General features: G+C 39.8%; 4 protein-coding genes across 4 annotated transcripts; 3 read left to right on the top strand and 1 right to left on the bottom strand.

Annotated features, from left to right (window-relative positions):
* Positions 1 to 821: 821 nt before the first annotated feature.
* LOC130714117 (uncharacterized) lies at positions 822 to 3,165 on the top strand. Its single transcript, XM_057564004.1, has 2 exons — positions 822 to 2,615; positions 2,864 to 3,165. Exon 1 carries the CDS (start codon positions 1,381 to 1,383, stop codon positions 2,470 to 2,472), a length of 1,092 nt encoding a protein of 363 aa, XP_057419987.1. The 5' UTR covers positions 822 to 1,380; the 3' UTR covers positions 2,473 to 2,615; positions 2,864 to 3,165.
* A 2,398-nt stretch (positions 3,166 to 5,563) lies between these two features.
* Positions 5,564 to 5,977, top strand: LOC130712848 (uncharacterized mitochondrial protein AtMg00820-like). The gene has a single exon (XM_057562664.1). The coding sequence runs from the start codon at positions 5,564 to 5,566 to the stop codon at positions 5,975 to 5,977; it is 414 nt and encodes a 137-aa protein (XP_057418647.1).
* A 39-nt stretch (positions 5,978 to 6,016) lies between these two features.
* On the top strand, positions 6,017 to 7,189 carry LOC130712849 (uncharacterized mitochondrial protein AtMg00810-like). The gene has a single exon (XM_057562665.1). The coding sequence runs from the start codon at positions 6,017 to 6,019 to the stop codon at positions 7,187 to 7,189; it is 1,173 nt and encodes a 390-aa protein (XP_057418648.1).
* Positions 7,190 to 16,691: 9,502 nt separating this feature from the next.
* LOC130715478 (protein THYLAKOID ASSEMBLY 8-like, chloroplastic) lies at positions 16,692 to 20,181 on the bottom strand. Its single transcript, XM_057565584.1, has 4 exons — positions 19,931 to 20,181; positions 18,948 to 19,338; positions 18,321 to 18,711; positions 16,692 to 17,134 (listed from the first exon to the last, which is right to left on the bottom strand). The coding sequence occupies exons 2-3, from the start codon at positions 19,332 to 19,334 to the stop codon at positions 18,322 to 18,324; spliced, it is 777 nt and encodes a 258-aa protein (XP_057421567.1). The 5' UTR covers positions 19,335 to 19,338; positions 19,931 to 20,181; the 3' UTR covers positions 16,692 to 17,134; position 18,321.
* Positions 20,182 to 20,534: the final 353 nt, after the last annotated feature.

Raw genomic sequence — 20,534 nt, forward strand, 5'->3', positions numbered from 1 at the left:
TACTGTAATTATTTTTGCATTGTAGGGGGCGGTCTACCCTTTTCAACTATACCTGGGTCCGTCCCTGTATCTAGATTGTGCGTCATATCTTACTTCTTATTTGTACTAAAAAGTAGAGTTTAATGTAAATATACTGACAGTGTAAATGCCATTTTAAACCGTCAACCAATGACATTTTAGAGATTTGCCATATCATTATTACCACTTTTAAAATAGAATTTTAAAAAATTGTCTCTGTAAAGTCCCCTAACCGCACCATCAAGGAAAAAAGACTCTGGAGGACAAACCTATATACACTTGCAACTCTCCTTGCCCTCCATTACTTACAACTCATTCCACTTTCTCTTGGTTGTTTCTCTCTGAAAATATTCGTGCAAGACTGATTTCAATTCCAAGCACTTTGAGATCTGAATTAGAATTGTGTTATGTGTGGTTCAATTAGATTGTTTCTTTATCTAAAAGGAGATTGATAGGGAAAATAGCTTACTGGTCTGGTTTTTATTTTTAGTTAAAAAATTTATCATCTTAAAAAATGAGGATGACGTGGCAAAATGGAAAGTTTCTGTTGCACGACTATGTAAACTTGGTTTACAATGTCAGGGGACCCTCATTAATCTCATAAAAATATTGATTTGATTTAGACTATCTTATTGATAGAATAGACTAATAGGAATAATTTATTTATTCTATTTCCTGTAATTACGTTTGTAATTAGGTTTAGTCATTATTATTTAGTCAACTGTACTTTGTATAAATACCCGATCTATTATCAATAATAAGCACGGAAAATATTTCCTTCATTGTATCATTGAGCAGGTTCATATCCCTCTCTATCTGACCTAATTTTTATTTTAATATTATTTTATTTCCTTCTTCTCCTTCACTACTCTTAGCCGCCGCCGCAGCTTCTTCATCGTGCAGCCGCCGCCACCGCCGAGCCACCGGTTACAGCCAGCCCCCGCGCCTCTCCCAGAAGCGTCGCCGCTCGCACCGCCGGTTCAGACGCGTCCAGATCGTTTCACGATCTCCCCTGCAGCCCACGCGTCCAGATCCACTCGGATTTCCCAGCCCCACGCCTCCTTCACGCCGCCACGCCTCCGGCTACCTCCGTCCGCCGTCGCCTGCCCAAGGATGACCGCCACACTCCCTTCTTCCAGCCAGGAGCAGCGCCGCCGCGTCGGGTTTGCATCCCCTTTAATTTGCAACCCGCGACCCAGGATCTCCCTCCAGATCCGACCCGCTAGCTTCTCAACCCGAGAAGCCTTTCCCAGCGGCTCAACCAGCCCGGTTCACCAGTGAACCCGGCCGGCGGTTCAACCGAACCGGTTCACAGCCACAACATCAAAACAAAAAATAGTTTTCTTTTCCTTTGCAGGTTCTATGGCTGATACTAATTCTACTACTGGTTCTCCCACCGGCGACACCACTATGGTTCCCACGCCAACGGCGCCGTCGTCCTCCTCTGTCAAGCCGGATTTTCATCCGGCCCTTGCTGTCACAAATATAAAAAACAACATTACTTTTAAACTCGAGCTTGACAAGGATCATTATGCTCTGTGGGCTGAATTGTTTGAAACTCATGCTCACGCCACTCAGGTACTCCACCACATCATTCCTCCAGCTGACATGGAGCCTCCTGCGCGCACCGATGCTTCCTATGCCCGGTGGGCTACTCTTGACTCTACCGTCAAACAGTGGATTTATTCCACCATCTCCTTTGACCTTCTCGCCACTGTCATGGAGAAAGGTTCTACTGCTATGGCTACTTGGAACCGTATAGCTTCCATGTTTCAGGACAATCAGAACTCCCGTGCGGTCGCTCTCGACCAGGATTTCATCACCACTCGCATGGAGGATTTTCCTAATGTTTCAGCCTACTGTCAGCGTCTGAAACATATCTCTGATCAGTTGAGGAATGTTGGTGCTCCAGTCAGTGACCATCGTCTTGTCCTCCAGTTGGTCTCTGGTCTCACTGAGCCTTTCCGTGGTGTTGCCACCCTGATCCGTCAGAGCGAGCCTTTGCCTCCTTTCCTCAAGGTCCGCTCCATGCTGATTCTAGTGGAATCCGGTCTCGCCAAGATGTCAGGCTCTACTTCTCAGACTGCTTTGAACACCCCTGCTTCCCATCCACGGGACTTTGATGACTCTTCTCAGCAGCGCACCACCCGCCGCAGCAATCAGGGACACTCCAACAACCGTTCTGGGCCAGGGCAAAATCATAACTATCAGGGTAGTTCTGGTAAACCTAAAAAGAAAGGTGGCTCCCGCTATCCTGGATCTCTGTCTCTTCTGGTTCACCTGCTGCAGCCCCTCCACCCTGGCGCACGCCTCCGCAGGCATCCTGGAACAATCCCCGGGGTTGGGCTACTCCCCCTGGTTGGGCTCCTTCCCCTTGGGGCATGCCTCCTTGTCCTTACCCCACATCTCAGTGGTCACGTCCCATGGGTCCTCCGCAGCAACCCGACGTTCTAGGTTAGCTCCTCAGGCCTACACTGCTACTACTTCTCCAACACCCACTGATATTGCTGCTGCCATGCACACCATGTCCTTGACTCCTCCAGACACTATGTGGTACATGGACACTGGCGCCTCGTCCCATACTGCGGCATCTCAAGGTACTCTCACGTCTTATTCTAATTTAAGTCATTTAAATCAGAAACTGATAGTTGGTAGTGGTCTGGGCATTCCAATTAAGGGTTCGGGACACACTTCTATTCTCACCCCTCACAAACCATTAGCACTCAACCATGTCTTGCACACTCCGCGAATTATTAAAAACTTAATTTCTGTGCGACAACTCACAACTGACAATAATGTTTCTGTTTCTTTTGATCCCTTTGGGTTCTCGGTGTCGAACTTCCAGACGGGGATGCCTCTCCTGAGATGTAACAGCCTTGGCGACCTCTACCCAGTCACCCGTTCCTCTCCTTTTGCTGGTCTTGCTTCTGGTGTCTGGGACAACCGCCTTGGTCATCCTGCTTCCTCAACTTTAAATCACCTTAGGAATAATAAACTTTTTTTTTTGTGAACCTTCGTGTTCTAGTGTTGTTTGTGATTCTTGTGTTTTAGGTAAACATGTTCGGTTGCCTTTTAGTTTCTCTGAAACTATTACTTTGAGGTCATTTGATATTTTGCATAGTGATTTATGGACGTCTCCTATTTTAAGCACTGTTGGTCATCGTTATTACGTTTTGTTTTTGGATGATCACACTGATTTTTTATGGACGTTTCCAATTGGTAAGAAATCTCAAGTTTATGAAATATTTACTACTCTTGCCACACTCATTAAAACTCAATTTTCAGCAAATATTAAATGTCTCCAATGTGATAATGGACGTGAATATGACAATGAATCTTTCCACCGGTATTGTAATGCTAATGGTCTTATTTTTCTCTTCTCTTGCCCTCACACTTCTTCTCAAAACGGCAAAGCATAACGCAAAATTCGCACCATTAACAATATGATCCGCACTCTGCTGGCTCATTTGTCTGTTCCTCCTTCTTTTTGGCATCATGCCCTTCAAATGGCAACTTACCTTCTGAACATTCTGCCCCGCAAGACTCTTCAGAATGATTCTCCTACTCAGTTGTTGTATCATCGTGACCCTTCATACGCACACTTACGTGTATTTGGTTGTCTATGTTTTCCTCTCTTTCCTTCCGCTACAATTAACAAATTGCAACCCCGATCGACTCCGTGTGTTTATCTGGGGTATCCGATGAATCACAGAGGTTATAAATGTTATGATTCGTCAAACAGAAAAATTATAATATCGCGGCATGTCATTTTTTATGAAACCTGATTCCCTTTTGCCGACCTGTCCTTGAATCCTGCCCCTTCTTATGAGTGCTTCACTGAGGACCTCCCTCCTTATTTGATCCACCATTGGCAAACCGTGTCCTCCCTGAAGGTGTGAAAAACGACTAGAAGGGGGGGGTTGAATAGAGTTTTGAATATAAAAACTTTCCCCTTAAGATTTAAAGTAAATCTTTTCGGTTTATCTGAGATAGATGGTGCTGCGGATAAAGATTGAGAGAAGAGAGAAGCACACAAGTATTTTATCCTGGTTCACTTGATAAATCCCTCAAGCTAATCCAGTCCATCCGTTAAGGTGATTTCTTCCTTCTTAGAATGAAGGCAATCCACTATTCAGAGTTTGTTACAGCTGCACTAGCAACCTGCTCAGTGACTAACAATACAATGAACTAGTAAACACTAAGATTCACTCTCTTAGTCTTCTCAAGGATACTGACCTAACTGGTCCCTTAAGGAATCACCACTAAGATACACAGATCCTAGTCTTCTTAAGTATACTGACCTACCCGGTCCCTTAAGGAAAAACAAACAACTGTTTGAGGTTGGTGTTTACAAAGGTTTGCTTCTGAATAAGCTGAGTGTAAACTAAATAAGAACAGATGAAGAAAGTGGAGGCTTGAATCTTTTCTTGTATTGCAGCTCTTGGCTTCTCTCTCTTCAGTCTTTCTTCTCTTCTTCAGCCTTAAATAGTCCAAGGTGCAAAGGATATTTCTGTTGAGAAAATATGACCGTTGGAGGGCATTTCTGGAACTTCCAGAACCTGCTGTGGCTGAACCTTGGTAGGTAGGCTTGTCATAATAGTACACTGCTCTTGTACTTTTTGATAGTGACATTTGCCTTTAACCATTGACTTCTGATCTGACGACGCTTCATGTTGGAATTTGTGAAGCTTGGTGATCAGAGTCAGAGGGAAGCATGGATCCTCTGACCGTCGTAACTTCTGCTTCTGGACCTTCAGAGCTTCTGGACCTTCAGAGCCTCTGGTCCTTCAGAGCTTCTGGACCTTCAGAGCCTCTGGTCCTTCAGAGCTTCTGGTCCTTCAGAGCTTCTGGACCTTCAGAGCTTCTGGACCTTCAGAGCCTCTGGTCCTTCAGAGCTTCTTGTCCTTCAGAGCTTCTGGTCTTCAGATCTTCTGATCCTCATATCTTCTGATCTTCAGATCTTCTGATCTTCAGAACTTCTGATCCTCAGATCTTCTGATGAATATATCTTCTGGTATCAGAATCAGAACCTGTTTGTCAAAACACTCAAGACAAACGTTATAGTATCATAATTGTTCATCCACAAATAAATACTTGTTATCATCAAAACATAGAGTTGTACCACATGACCAAATAGCCTCTGGTCCTTCAGAGCTTCTTGTCCTTCAGAGCTTCTGGTCTTCAGATCTTCTGATCCTCATATCTTCTGATCTTCAGATCTTCTGATCTTCAGAACTTTTGATCCTCAGATCTTCTGATGAATATATCTTCTGGTATCAGAATCAGAACCTGTTTGTCAAAACACTCAAGACAAACGTTATAGTATCATAATTGTTCATCCACAAATAAATACTTGTTATCATCAAAACATAGAGTTGTACCACATAACCAAATCTTGATCTTACACTCCCGACCACCTAACCCTCCGGTCCCGCCGTCGAGTCCCCCTGACTCTTCGGCTCCCTTATCGGCTCCCGTCTCCCCTCATGCCTCTCCCTCGCCTTCGCCCTTGCCTCCGGTCCCACCTGCACCACCCGTACGGACCATGACTACCCGTAGCATGCACGACATCTCCAAACCTAAAAATCCTTTTAGCCTTTCAGTCTCTATTGATGACCCGTCCATCTCACCCTTGCCTCGTAATCCAAAACAATCCTTATCCGATCCCTATTGGAAGTCCGCTATACAATTTGAATTTAATGCTCTTATTAGAAATAATACGTGGGAGTTGGTTCCCCGTCCTTGTGATGTTAACGTTATTCGCTCTATGTGGATTTTTCGCCATACTAATGGTTTGTTTGAGCGTTATAAGGCTCGTCTTGTCGGTGATGGCAGGTCTCAAATTGCAGGTGTGAATTGTGACGAGACTTTCAGCCCCGTGGTGAAACCGGCTACCATACGGACAGTTCTCAGCATTGCTCTCTCCAGATCCTGGCCCATTCATCAGTTGGATGTCTAGAATGCCTTTCTGCATGGTGATCTCCATGAGACTGTCTACATGCATCAGCCATTGGGTTTCCGTGAATCTCAGCACCCGAACTATGTCTGTCGTCTAAAGAAGTCTCTTTATGGTATGAAACAGGCGCCTTGTGCTTGGTATCAACGGTTTGCTGACTATGTTTCCTCTATTGGCTTTCACCACAGCAGTTCAGATCATTCCCTTTTTATCTTCCGGCGAGGTACTGACATTGCCTATATTCTGCTATATGTTGATGACATCATCCTCGTTGCTTCATCTCATGATCTCCGCAAATCCTTTATGGCACTTCTTGCGTCCGAATTTGCTATGAAGGATCTGGGTCCTCTGAGTTATTTCCTAGGCATCGCTGTTACTCGGCATGTCGGTGGCCTTTTCCTCAGTCAATGCACTTATGCTAGTGAGATCATTGCCCGCGCCGGCATGGCGTCGTGCAACCCTTCTGCTACTCCAGTTGACACCAAGCAGAAGCTCAATTCTTCTTCTGGGACTCCTTGTGAGGATGCCACTCTGTATCGGAGTCTTGCTGGTGCCTTACAGTACCTCACCTTCACTCGTCCTGACATTTCCTACGCTGTTCAGCAAGTGTGCTTACACATGCATGCTCCCCGCACTGAGCATATGTTTTCCCTCAAGCGTGTCTTACGCTATATTCGTGGCACTCTGACTTATGGCCTTCACTTGTATCCCTCCCCTATTGAGAAACTTGTTTCTTATACGGATGCTGACTGGGGGGGATGTCCTGACACCAGACGCTCTACTTCTGGCTACTGTGTTTTCCTCGGTGACAATCTTATTTCTTGGTCATCTAAGCGGCAACCCACCCTATCTCGCTCTAGTGCTGAGGCTGAATACCGTGTTGTTGCTAATGTTGTCTCCGAGTCCTGTTGGATCCGCAATTTACTTATGGAGCTTCACTTTCCTCTCTCTCAAGCAACATTGGTCCACTGTGACAATGTTAGTGCCATCTACCTCTCTAGAAATCCAGTGCACCATCAGCGTACCAAACATATAGAGATGGATATCCACTTTGTTCAGGAAAAGGTCGCGCGTGGCCAGGCTCGCATCCTTCATGTTCCTTCCCGTCATCAAATTGCGGACATTTTTACCAAGGGCCTTCCTCGGGTTCTTTTTGATGATTTTCGTTCCAGTCTCAACGTCAGCGAACCTCCCGCTTCGACTGCGGGGGTGTGATAGAATAGACTAATAGGAATAATTTATTTATTCTATTTCCTGTAATTACGTTTGTAATTAGGTTTAGTCATTATTATTTAGTCAATTGTACTTTGTATAAATACCCGATCTATTATCAATAATAAGCACGGAAAATATTTCCTTCACTTATTTATTTCAATATACCCAATTGATTGGTTTCAAAAAAAAAAATCAACATTCAAGAATATCTATTACTACAGATTACTTGTATTTTTTTTGTTACAAGATTACTTGTAATTTACATACACGATAACGTAATATTTTGATTTTTGTATCAAATTTTTTTAACAATAAAATTTGGTTTACACCAGCTTGGCTTCTTCCCACATATATGTGTTTTTATCTCCATCTCTGTAATAGTTAATGTTCTGAAAACCGGACCGGTCATCAAACCGGTCGAGACACATGTTCAAGTTTCAAAGGTCGAACCGGGGTCCGACTGTGGTAATATAAATAATACATTAGATATATATTAAGATAGATAATATATGTTATTTTAGTGAATAATGAATATCTTATTAATAAATTATAAGAAAATACTTTTTATTAAATATAAAAATAAAAGAAATATAATATTACAAATTTACTCAAATTATTACTTAGTTTATGTCATTAATATGTACATACTAGTAAATTTATTTTTCTTCTATATAATAATAAAAAAATAAATAATATAATATAAAATATATATTAATGTTAGATAAATAAAAACAAATATATGTTAAGTAATATGTATATATTATTAAAAATTGTTACTTAAGTTAAATATGTGTCTTGTATGCAAGATTTGTTTCCTCAATCACTATGTACTTATAATAAATATTAAAATACATTCAATTAATCCCAATAGAACTTGTGGCCTATTGGTATACAAACCTTTTTGAAACTCCAAGGTCCAAGGTTCAAACCATAGTGAGGACAAAATTTACTCCAAAAATAATTTTCTCTCAAACCATTGACCGGCTGGTTTTGACCGATTTTCCCGGTTCGCCGGTCCAGACACTGGTTCAATAATTCCCGGTTCAATTACCCTAATCGAGTCGGTTAATGGTCCGATTTCCGGTTGAACCCGTCTGATCGGCCAGTTCGGTTCGGTTTTCTTAACACTGGCAATAATGATGTTTTTTTAGATGTGCGGGTTGGGTACAGAGTGATATTTATTAAAAGTTTTTAATTTTCATGTCTCAAAAAAAAATTGGTTTACACCTATTCAATTGTTGTCTATTGTTAACCAAGTGGGTTGGTGTAGTGTTTCAGCACTTCATTCTTTAAGCAAGTGGTTGGGGTTCGAATCCCAACTCTTGCGAATAGAAAAAACCCCTTGGTCAGCCCCCTACCGTTTAGTGCGCTGACCGTGAGGCGAGAAATTAGTCTCACGGCTGTTGTGTAACACCCTAACTTTAAATACAGAAAAATAATACTCTTTTTATAAGAAACTTTTTTTATCTATACAAAATAGAGTTAAAAAAAACTTTGCGGAATAAAACTTTACACATATGCCCTAACATTTCAAATATTTACATCACTTGAAAACTGTACCAAATTCAATTATAGTACAATTAAACCCCTTGAAAGTATAAGTACATTGACTCCATAAAGTGTACAAACCCACGTTGTGACCATGATCCGACTACTTTAATTTGAACTATGACCTAACCTCCTCTATAGAACCTGGAATGTCATAACCCCAAAGCATAGTGAATAAAACTCAGTGAGAATAGTAAAAACATTTACAACAATGACATTCCAACATACCCGTGTGGAAGGTATGAAAAATCCTCCTTCAAAGACATACAAGACACGCATACACTATTACAATTATCTATGTCACCTTTCACAAGTTCTTATTCGTATCTTGGTCATCACATTTTAACTTGACACTCATGATTTGCCTTTTTACTGGCTCTCTTAAAGTCACCAGGTTTGCCCTGCATTGTTGTAACCTTTCTTTTCACTTTTTACTCTACATTCAGGATTCGCCTTTATACTATCCCTCTTAAGGTTACTAGGTTTTCCCCGCAATGTAATAGTCTTTCACTTCACTTTTATTCTACTTTCAAGATTCGCCTTTATACTAGCCTTTTTAAGGTTGCTAGGTTTGCCCTACAATGTTATAGTCTTTCTTTGCTTATGCAGCATGTCTTTCTTTACTTTTACTCTTCATCAGCCATGCCTTAACATTTGACATACAAGTATAGTCATTTTCTTCATGTGTGAATCTTAACACAGCCTAACATACAACCATCACTCATGTACGGTTTTAATCAGACAAACATATCACTTATACAAGATAAATATATAATCATGTGTATCATAATACTATACAATATGACTCACTCAATCTTAACCAACATTCATATCATGAATATATTCTCAGTACTCAATTCATCCAATAAGGTTATGAAGCAACAAGCATAATAACACATATAACTCAACCAATTCTCATATTCAACTCAAATAGTTAACTTACCTATCTTTTTCCTCATGACATTAGTTGAGTTAAGCTAAACTGAATTCGATGATATCTATCCTCTTAGAAATCTAAGAAAAAGTTTCATTTATGTATCTCACTTAGAACTTAAGTCAAACGCCTCATGGGCGAGACTAAATCTATAATGCAAAACAGATTTTGCTGAATTTCTTATGCTGACCTCTACTAAGTAAATTAGTCATAACTCAACCAAAATATATCTAAATAACATAAGACTAGTGTCAAATGTTCCATAACATACATGAGAACATTTCATATCAGATACATATTTTCCAGTTCCAACTTTTAAAGGCCTAACCGAACGGATCTTTGTGGGAAAACGAACTTCATTTAACAGCTTGACCTTTGGTCAACAAATTGGGCATAACTAGAGATATACTTGTTCAAATGATATGAAACTAACGGGAAAATTTCACTAACAATAAGGGCTACAATTTATACGAAGACAACTTCGACGAATTTGGTCATTAACAAAGCTCGAAAAAAGTTCAAGAGTTCGTAAATTTCTGCCGAGTTTTCATTCTAAAAGCCCTAACATCCATACCTAATAAAATCAAGAAACCACACACACAAGGAGGTTTTAGTGGTTCTATTGTCACCTTAATCCTCTTGAGAAAGATTTTATCAAGTTCCCAAGCTCCCCATGATCCGGTTCCTCCTTAGAAACTTTTCCATTGATCTCATTCATCCTCTTCCTTTCTCTTTCTTCATAAAAACTGCTACAGTGCGAGGTGAATATCTGCAGTTCTAGAAATTTTATAGACGATCTGGAAGGTGACAATGAAGGTCTATGTGTCCCAAAGCTTGTGTCCAAGTTTGAGCTCAATCCAACGGTGAACGAACCCAGAAACGCTAGTTTACAGGGGCTGGAATGTCTATGGCCGAAAATGACTTCTCCTCTCTTTTATTTTTGGCTTAAAAGCAACTTTGGTCCCCCACGATTACCTTTTGCGTGCTAGTAGTCCCCCACAAAATTTAATTGCACTTTAGAACCCTGACTATTAGCTCCGTTAGCAACTTTAGTTTTCCATCTAAAATCCGTCAAAAATCTAACGATTCTCTCTCCTGTGGCACCTGACTAATGACGTGGCTGACAAATTGGAGAGAGAAAGGGCCACTCAAGTCATCACGTGCAAGTCACGTGACTCCATCACCTGCCTTCACCCTAAATTGAACCCTAGGGGCCAAAATTGCCCCAATCTGAAAAAAGAAGCAGTGTTCATTCTCCATTGACGGAGGCAACGAGGTTTCAAGGCGATCCCTGCGAGAAGCACGACGACAATTGAAATGGCAAGGAAGAGGACTCCAAAGAAGAGAACCTCGAAGAAGGATAACCCAACGAAGTTGCAGAACGATAATGGTAGTGGTCTCAGCGAAAATCGAAGTCAACCGGAACCGAAGGTGGTCCCTGAGAGAAGCACGACGGTGTTCCTTGAGAGAAGCACAACGGTGGTCCCTCAGAGGAGCACAGCTAATCTTTTTGCTTTATGGGACACTCTTCCTACAAACCATGTGGCTATGTAAGTATTTTATTCCCCTCTCTGACCTCAATGTCGTTGAATCTGTGGTTGTTGTGCACTTTCATTATAGATTATTACTTTTTTTGTCATGTTGTGATGTTGGTTGTTGTGAATATTGTCTATTGCTTTCTTTGGTTTCAGACCTACTGTGCCTCATAAGCCTGATATTAATGTATTCCATGGGGGCAAAATGACCTTTAACCCAACCGACCCATATGTGAACGGGGATTGTAAGGTACTCCAAGACTGGGATATGGATGAGATTTCATCAATTGAGTTGGGTAACCTTGTGAAGAATTTGGGGTATCCCAACTTTAAAGGGTTGTGGTATAAGCACCCTACTATTGTTGGGTCAAGTGGGATGAGACCACTCAATTGTGATGCTGACATTAGGTGCTTCTTGGAAGATGTGAAAGGACAAACTAAAGTGGACATATTTGTTGACCACATTGAAACTGTACAAAGCAACAAGGTTGTCATTGATGAAGTGGTTGTAGAGCCTGAAGTGGAAATTGTGAGGGAGGAGAGTGTGGTAGAGCCTGAGAGTGAAGTTGTGACTGGAAACCAGAAAAATAAAGTTACAAAGGAAGTTGAGAGAAGAGGATCTGGAAGAGTTGAAAATGAAGAGTCTGAATCTGATGAAAGCTATTTTCCAGATGAGGAGGAAGAATTAGAAACATTGTCTGATGTATCACTAGATGACACTGATTATCCAGAGAATTGGGATTGGACAACTGTGTTACCAGCTGAGTCACTTGTTGGGGTTGCAGTTGCTGTTCCAGATCCTACATTTGAAGGGGAGCAATTGCAGGAGAATCAGAGGAATATAGTTCCAGTTTCTGTTGCTGACTTCACTGATGAAGATGGTGACTCAGAGGACATAGATAGTCCATCTGAGAGTGAAGGTGAAGGGGAAGGCCTCAACCAGAGGTTCCCCAAGTTTAAGGGTGTTGAGGAAGGTGAGCCTGTTGTGTTTAAGCTTGGTCAAATTTTCAATTCAAAGGATGTTTTCAAGACTGCTGTGAAAGAGTTTGCTCTAGAACAGAAGAAGGATTTGAAGATCGACAAAAATGACAAGAAGAGATGTGTAGCGATATGTCAGAAGGGTTGTCCGTTTAACTTGAGGATTAGTAAAACCCCCACTAGACCCTACTGGCAACTTGTTGGTTTTACTCCTGACCATACTTGTTATAGGACTTCTACAAACAGGCAAGCAAGGAGACTATGGCTGGCAAGGAAATTTATGCCTATTTCAGCATAGGCACTCGCTGTGATCTTCAAGTTAATAACATGTGTGAAGCTTTCAATCGGGCTATACTGGAGCATAGGGAGAAGCCAATAATTTCACTGTTGGAGGGCTTGAAGTTTTATCTGAATAACAGGATTGTGAAGCAAAAGAGCCTTATGCAGCGATGGAGGACTGGGATTTTCCCAATCATTCAGCAAAAGCTTGAAACCTCCAAGAAATACTCTGACAAATGGGCTGCTGTCTGGTGTGGTAATGAACCAAATGTTACATCATTTGAAGCTGTGAGGGATAGCGACAAATATGTAGTTGATTTGGAAGCAAGGACCTGTGCGTGCAAGAGATGGGACTTAACTGGAATCCCATGTTCTCATGCAGTTGCATGCATGTGGTTTGCTAGAAGAGCTCCTGAAGGATTTGTGGACACTGCTTACAGGTATTGGATCATTGTTCATTTATTGCATATAAGTTAAAAGCTTTTGTCCATCATGCATGAAATATATTAACTATGACTCTTGGTTAAATTATGCAGGAAATCAACATTCCTTTCAACCTACTCATACCTAATACTCCCTAACAATGGACCTAAATTGTGGCCTGAAGTCGATGCTTTGCCATTGAACCCTCCATATGTTAGAAGACAGCCAGGAAGGCCTAAGAAGGCTAGAAGAAAGACAAATGATGAACCAAAGAACCCAAACACTCTTAGGAGACATCATAATACTGTCAAGTGCAAAAGGTGTGGAGAGTATGGCCACAATAGGAGGACTTGTAAGGGGAAAGCTTTAGCTGAGAGGACCATTCCAACTGGGGGAAACAAGGTATAGACCAATAGAAGGACTTTCATTATGTCTAACACTTTCATTATGATAAACTCTTTCATGTTGTCTACTCTTGGTTGTATTTCAGGATAATACTGAAGCTCTGCAGCCTGAACAGAGGAAGAAGAGGCAGAGGCAGCTTAGCATCAATGAACCTGGCAGCAGCTCTCAGCAACCAGGGTCACAAGCAAACAGCCAGAGCATGCCTCCACCACCTGCAACTCAGCCTTCTCAGTCCCAGAGTGAGCAACCACAACCACAAAATGCAAGGAAGAAGATGAACACTGGAAAAGGAAAGGAGCAGATGGAGTAGGAACATGTGACACTTTTGTTGGATGGATTTTGAGGATGTAATAGGATAGTATCATTGTCTGGGCCTATGAGCCACTTTTGTTGTCATTTAAATATGAACAAGTTTAGTATTTAAGGTTCAGGATTATGTTCTGTTATGAGGTTCAGGATTTATGGCATTTGTGCCTCTTTTGTGACACTTTTGAGTTTAATCATGTGACACTTTGTGCCTATTATGTTCTGTTATGAGGTTCAGGATTTATGGCATTTGTGGCTCTTTTGTTATCTTATGATGTTGACAATGGAATGGCCTATGTGCCTCTTTTGGTGTGTTCATGACAATTTAAGGGCCTATGAGCCTCTTTTGGTATCTTAATGACATATGTGCCTCTTTGGTAATGATGGAACTGGCTCCACTGCAATTGTAATGATCCAGTTCTGCTACATTTGTAATGAACCAGTTCCACTGCAATTGTAATGAACCAGTTCCAGGGCCTATGACCTATGGATTTTCCATTCAATTTATTTTCCATGATTCCATGAATATATATGTTTTAACTTTGAAGTAGGTCTCTCATTTATCAGTTTACATGGAGTTTAATCATATGGTGCAAGTATGAAAACTGAGAAGTTTTTTCATTAACAAACCTTTGTTTCATACAAATGCAACACTTTCATAGATTTAGAATGCAAGTACTTGCAGATTAAACCCTCTTTCAACTACATTCTTACATAACCCTCCTTCAACCCTCCTTTAACTACATTCTTACATAACCAATCAACAAGAAAATGAACATTACAGTGGAGATGATTGACAGCAACCCTAAACCCTTCATCAACATTATTTCTTTCTTCTTCATCTCTTCAATTTTCTTAATCAGTCCAGCAATAACCTTCTTATCCCTTGCACTACCCTCATCATCATGCCACTCAAAGAACTTGCAACACCTCTTGCCATAGACCTGTACGAATGGAAACATGTGAGCTTAAAGACACAAATTATAGAGGAAGAAGAACACGAAAAGGAACAGAAGAATACAAATTGGGTACCTCGTACAAGCCACACCCGTAGAACCTTCTACCAGGGTTCACTCCAGTCCAGGAAGTCACCAGCGGCGATTCAACACCGCAATCGCACATTTTGTTCGATCTCCTCTTTCTCTCAGACGCAGAAGATGAAGATGAGACTTGGCTGAATCCACCCATTAGTTCGAACCAGAATATTGATCTGCCTTCCACTATGCTAATAATCATTCAGGTTCTGGAACATTTTGCTACTTGTCGATGAATTGCAGAGGTCGAAAATGGCTTCTCCCCCCTTTTCTAGGGTTCCGGAATACAAGATGACCGTTGGGGAAGAAAGCAGGTGATGGAGTCACGTGACTTGCACGTGATGACTTGAGTGGCCCTTTCTCTCTCCAATTTGTCAGCCACGTCATTAGTCAGGTGCCACAGGAGAGAGAATCGTTAGACTTTTGACGGATTTTAGATGGAAAACTAAAGTTGCTAACGGAGCTAATAGTCAGGGTTCTAAAGTGTAATTAAATTTTGTGGGGGACTACTAGCACGCAAAAGGTAATCGTGGGGGACCAAGGTTGCTTTTAAGCCTTTATTTTTCTTCTGAACCGTATGTATGTATGTATGAGTGGGAGGATTAGGGTTTCTAATTAAATCCCCTAAGGTTAATTACTACAATACCCCTCGTTCATGCTTCCATATATTGCATTTCATTCTCAAATTTCCTAAAATTAGGATTTAACCCTCTAACTCCCCTTAAAATAATCATTCCTTAAATTCCTCGTCACCTCCTAACTTATTTTTTAAAAATTAAAACACTATAAATAATTATAATTACTTAGATGTAAAATTCGGGGTGTTACTTGTCGGCAGTTGGGATACCTTAGTCAAGACAAAAAAAAAATTGTTGTCTATTGTTACTGTAAAATAAAATAAAATTGCTGTCTATTTTTTGCTCAGATGGTTTGGTTGTTGAGCCGGTTTCATCTTAATTTTAAATAGTATTCCCTTTTAAAAAGAATAACATAATCTATTTATGATTTGATGTCCATTTATCTATAAATTATCAAAATGAATGAATGGTTAGAAACAAATAAAAAAGTCGAAAATATAAAAAATTCATTTGTAATTAATTAATAATGATAAATGATAATCCTATTATTCCTTGTTTTTTAGTTTATCAAGAGTTTAAAAACTGTAACACTTACTTATTTCACTTATTTTTTAGAATAAGTAATTTAGAAATTATAAAAATTTGCAATTTATTTCTAAAGGTGCATTGACTTGTAACTCACGTGACAACGCAATCTGAGTGTGCGTGAAGAGCTTTCCGGTTTGATCCTGCAGAATACTTGTAAGGAGAAAATTCGAAGGGTGACAGAATACCGAATGGTTTATACAAACACAAAGTGCATATCAATAATTTATCCATTCTAAAAAAATAAGTGAAAGGAAGTTATCAATCTCTATAAGGGTTGCTTAGTTTTGTAGTTTTAAAAGCTGAAAATGAGAACTGTTTTCAAAAGCTGTTTTTAAAAACAGGTCGTATGAAACAGGTTTTTAGTTTTTAAAAACTGAAAATTGTTTTGAAAACTGCAAACAAACATGCCCTTAATGTTACGAGGAAGTGTTTGAGCACAGATGAAGAAATAACTATTGCAACTGAAGTGTGTCATCTATTTTCACCAATATAGACTTCTCAAAGTAGGCCATCTGAGGTGTGGGTTGGTTACATGGAAGTGAAATATGAAAATAAAAGAAGACGTGTACCTAATGCATACCCATAGCGAATTAAGAGTATCCATAAGAAATACAGCAGTATCAGTGAATAAGAAAAAATCTATTACCCATGCCTTCAAGCAGTTGTGATAAAGTGAAATTGAACATACAGAAGAAGAATAAGATTGATAAGACTACAATTTCAATTACGACCAATGTACATTATAAAAAAAACTAACTTCTGTGTTATATGAAGAAGTATAATCTGATAACCCCATCCGAATTGAACTGCATCTAGTATATAAAATTGGCAGCAATGAGTATATTAATAGTTTATTACTACTGACAAAAAATCAAAACAAAATGCACAGGAATAAACATGAACAAACCGTAAACTGCAGTTTTTGTAATACGCATCATAACACTTGATCATGAATCATGATCAAGATAATCAGAAGAATTGTCGATGATCAAATGCACAGATATGTTGCGGGTATGAAAAGGAGGAAGCTATGCAGAAAAAACTCATCTTTAATCAAGTGCAATACAATCACATCCTAGATAAATCACAACTTACAGAAAGATCTGTAATATTCACTCGATAATGATGGATTTCTGCAACTCTACTCATTCTTTCAAGCATACAAAATATGCGAGAAACCAATATCTTGCAATTTGGTCTCAAATGACCCCTGGACAGAACACTCACTGTCAATTTAGTCCCAAATAACCACTGGGACAGACCACTCACTGTCCAACACAACATTTGCATCAGAAAATGGTTGACCAGCTCACATTCTTTCATCGGAGAAGCATGTTCTGTACAAAAAGACAGCATATATCTTAGCTCTTTAGTATGAATAAACGGAAGAGCTTAAATCAAAAAGTATTGCGAACAGAAAAAAGGGGAAAAATCTTAGATCAATAAGCCATTCATGTTCACTGGATAACTGGTTCAGAACATAAAATATTTCTTTTCACAAGAAAGAATATTTCTTTTAATTCCAAATTTTCTAAGAAGTCTAGTTATAGAAAAAATAATAAAAAATGGAGAAGGTATTAAACTACTGAAACTGAAGTAGGTGAAAGATAAGTGTCAGCTATAATAGAGGTTTAGTATGACATGTATTTTAGCAAGAAAATAGTTTCAATGCCTCCACCGACCCAGATGAAAACACTTGTCTCTTCCTATTCTGAAACCATGGTAAAAATGACAATCACAAAAGCCATGAGTCAATCATGGCTGTTACTATTGGAGAGACAGGACATCCATTCTGGTCTGGTAAGTAAATTAAGATGGACCTAGCCAAGAGGGAGAGGGAGGAGTCTTGGTGGAGAAGGAGATAGAGGAAAATCAAGGTGGGTGCATATTGATTCAATTGATGATTATAGAACAATACTGATCATCTACTTATACCCAAATGCATGGTGTACCCGAACTAAAAATCAACTAGCAACAATGAAGCACAATTACCTAACCAGCCAATTCAACTAACAGCAACAACCAACTACTAACTACTAAGAAAATATAGTGGTTTATGACAACACAATGAAATAATGATGGTGATCCCCCTTGCATCTGAAACACTATCTGTAACAATCAAGAAGGATTAAAGATTTATCCTCAAACAAATTATGGCAGCATGTGTATCCAGCAACATTGCCAATAAATGAAACACTCATGTTTTTCTTCACAGAACAAATTTTCACATCACGTACCAATAATATATTCTTCATTGTTGAATTTTTCCATATATTTTCAATTCAATAATCTAATGGTATCAAACTTCATGTCTTTTCACCTTTTGACCCACACATATATTTGGTTTGTTCAAGAACATGTGATTCTGGAGGAGGAGTCTTTAAATTAAGTTCATTTAGATTGTACCTTGTACAAAAATGTGCTCATGAATACCAAGGAAAAAAAAGCAGTTTTTTAAAAAGCAAACTATTGAAAACAGGACAACACCTAACAGAGTGAGGAGAAGAGCAAAAAGGTTTGAACCTTATCGGACGCCAAATATCTCTTGTGGAGGATCATAAATGCTGGAATCCGGGAAGATCTCCTCAAAATCTTGTTTCACCTTGTTTCTCAAAAGAGGATGTGGCAAGAGTCCTTTCAACAAGATTCTGAATGGCAACTCCTCTGGTGGATCCGGAGAATTCTTCATATCCTCATATATGTTCATTGCATCTGCAGGAGAACCATAATTCAAGAAGCCCCTTATGACTTCAGTATAAGTCTGAGAATCAGGGAACAGATTCTCTTTTCTCATGCTTTCCCACAATTCCAACACTTCATCCATCTTTTTAGACCTTGCAAGTGCAATAATTAAGTCCTTATACAAGAATGCATCAGGTTTGTACCAATCCTGCTTTTGCATCACCTTAAACACCTGAAAATCCATTCAGTTTCTTGTGATCCCAATATTACAGATATAGTTACATGAATCACCAATAACAAAACCTAAGCATCAATCAACAATTTCCAGATAAATGGGCATGCTATAACACATTGCTTTCATTGGACCCAGAAAAAAATTACCAATGAATCATTTTCACAAACAGATTGCAGGCAACTAACACAAGAATAAAAGAGTAAAAGATCAGCAAGGTGGGATTGAGAAGAAACCTTGAAAGCGAGAGAAACTTCTTGTTGGCGCTCAAGTTCTGTGAGAACAGCAATTATGTCAACCTTCAAGAGGCGCAGAACATGGGTTTTGATGAACTTGTGAAGCACATCGTCGTCGTCCTTGAACCTCTTCAACCCGGATATCACAAAGAGAGCCTCTTTGCCAATGAGCTTCTTTCCCCTCCAAAGGGGACCCCTTGGCCTTCCGTCATGGTATTCCCTGAAACCCCACACATATTTGCGGTCGAAAACTGCAACAGAAGATCTCAATGGCAACGAAGTTGAAGTGTCACTAATGGACTTGCTACTTCTCACAAACTCTCCAACTCTAAATATTGAAGCCAAATTACGGATTCCCAATTTTTTTGAGAAGAAACGACTCGCCATCGGACTGCAGAAATATCAAGAAATCGAGCAAAGTAAGTTGGAGACCGGAATACAAACGTATTAACCCTTATCCCACTAAATGAGATCGGCTAAGTGGATCACCCGACGCCATTGCACTCAAATAATTTCACAATTTTTGTGAGATGTTTTTGCAATGTCATGTTATTCTCTCCGGTTGAAGAGTATGTTTAAGGATTTATGATTTCGATATAAATCATGAAAAATCAGAACCTATTTTAATTTATTTTCTTCTCACTGAATATGAGCTTGGGATGAAGAACCTTTAGTCTATATCTACATGTTCAAGTATTCCTAACGAAGAGACTATGATTGGGACTAGAAAGGTAAGCTTTTAGCTCTTCTCTTTTAATTTGATATCATCTTTATGATTCGTTGAATATTAAGAAATCAACAAACGAAATTCCTGGAAGCTAAAGATAATGCAAATGCAAATGCAAATACATTGGTCTTTTCTCATTCCAAATGTTGCTAGCCTAAGTGATTACTAAGTAAACATGATGAACCAAATCAATTCCATAACTGTAAGTCTGTAACTTCCATAGTTAATGATAGTTCCATTGATTCAAAGCTTTTACCTGCAAAATCAAGGCAAGGCTTTGCGAAACAGAGGTTTGGTCAGGGGCGGTGCATGTGGGCTGTGGCAGTGGGCGTGCCGCGTGTGTGAGGCGGCGGCCGGCGAGAGAGGAGAAAGTGAGTTTACTCTCCAGAAACCGTGTGCTGTTGTGCGGCTGCAGATGGGTGACTCATGGGTGAGAAAGTGAGAGAGGTGGGCCAGTTCTTTTTATGTTTTTGGTTGAGGGATGCTTAGATGGGATGGGTCAGGTTTATGTTTAACAAAATAATTGTAGTGCCTTACACCCTCCTCCGGTTACATATATAAGAAGAAAAAAAAATATTTTAGACTCATTCAATTATTGAGAACATTTTAGGTTCATTCATTTTAGAGTCACTCAATGTTTTTTTTGCTTATATATGTAATCAAAGGGTCAAGGGTGTATGTTTTTGCCCAGCCTGACCTAAAAAAAAAGTTTTTGTCTCTGCGGGCCAAGCTAATTCTTTTTAGGCCACGGAGCCTGGGCAAGTGTCCAAGCAGGTCGGGCCGTAAATCCGCCCCTGACTTCTTTGCCGCCAAAGATTGAAGGGGGAGTTCAAAAAAAAGAGATCAAAGTACGTCCAAGC

The sequence above is a fragment of the Lotus japonicus genome, chromosome 4 (assembly GCF_012489685.1).
Source record: "Lotus japonicus ecotype B-129 chromosome 4, LjGifu_v1.2".
Classification (NCBI taxonomy): domain Eukaryota; kingdom Viridiplantae; phylum Streptophyta; class Magnoliopsida; order Fabales; family Fabaceae; genus Lotus; species Lotus japonicus.

Bases quoted from the DNA above. Each gene is read 5' to 3' on its own strand.
- LOC130714117 (XM_057564004.1), top strand. From the start codon at position 1,381: ATGGCTGATACTAATTCTACTACTGGTTCTCCCACCGGCGACACCACT.
- LOC130712848 (XM_057562664.1), top strand. From the start codon at position 5,564: ATGACTACCCGTAGCATGCACGACATCTCCAAACCTAAAAATCCTTTT.
- LOC130712849 (XM_057562665.1), top strand. From the start codon at position 6,017: ATGCATCAGCCATTGGGTTTCCGTGAATCTCAGCACCCGAACTATGTC.
- LOC130715478 (XM_057565584.1), bottom strand. From the start codon at position 19,334: ATGGCGAGTCGTTTCTTCTCAAAAAAATTGGGAATCCGTAATTTGGCT. The intron at 18,712-18,947 runs GTTTCTTCTCAA...ATGGATTTTCAG, and splicing joins AAGTTTCTCTCGCTTTCAAG to GTGTTTAAGGTGATGCAAAA.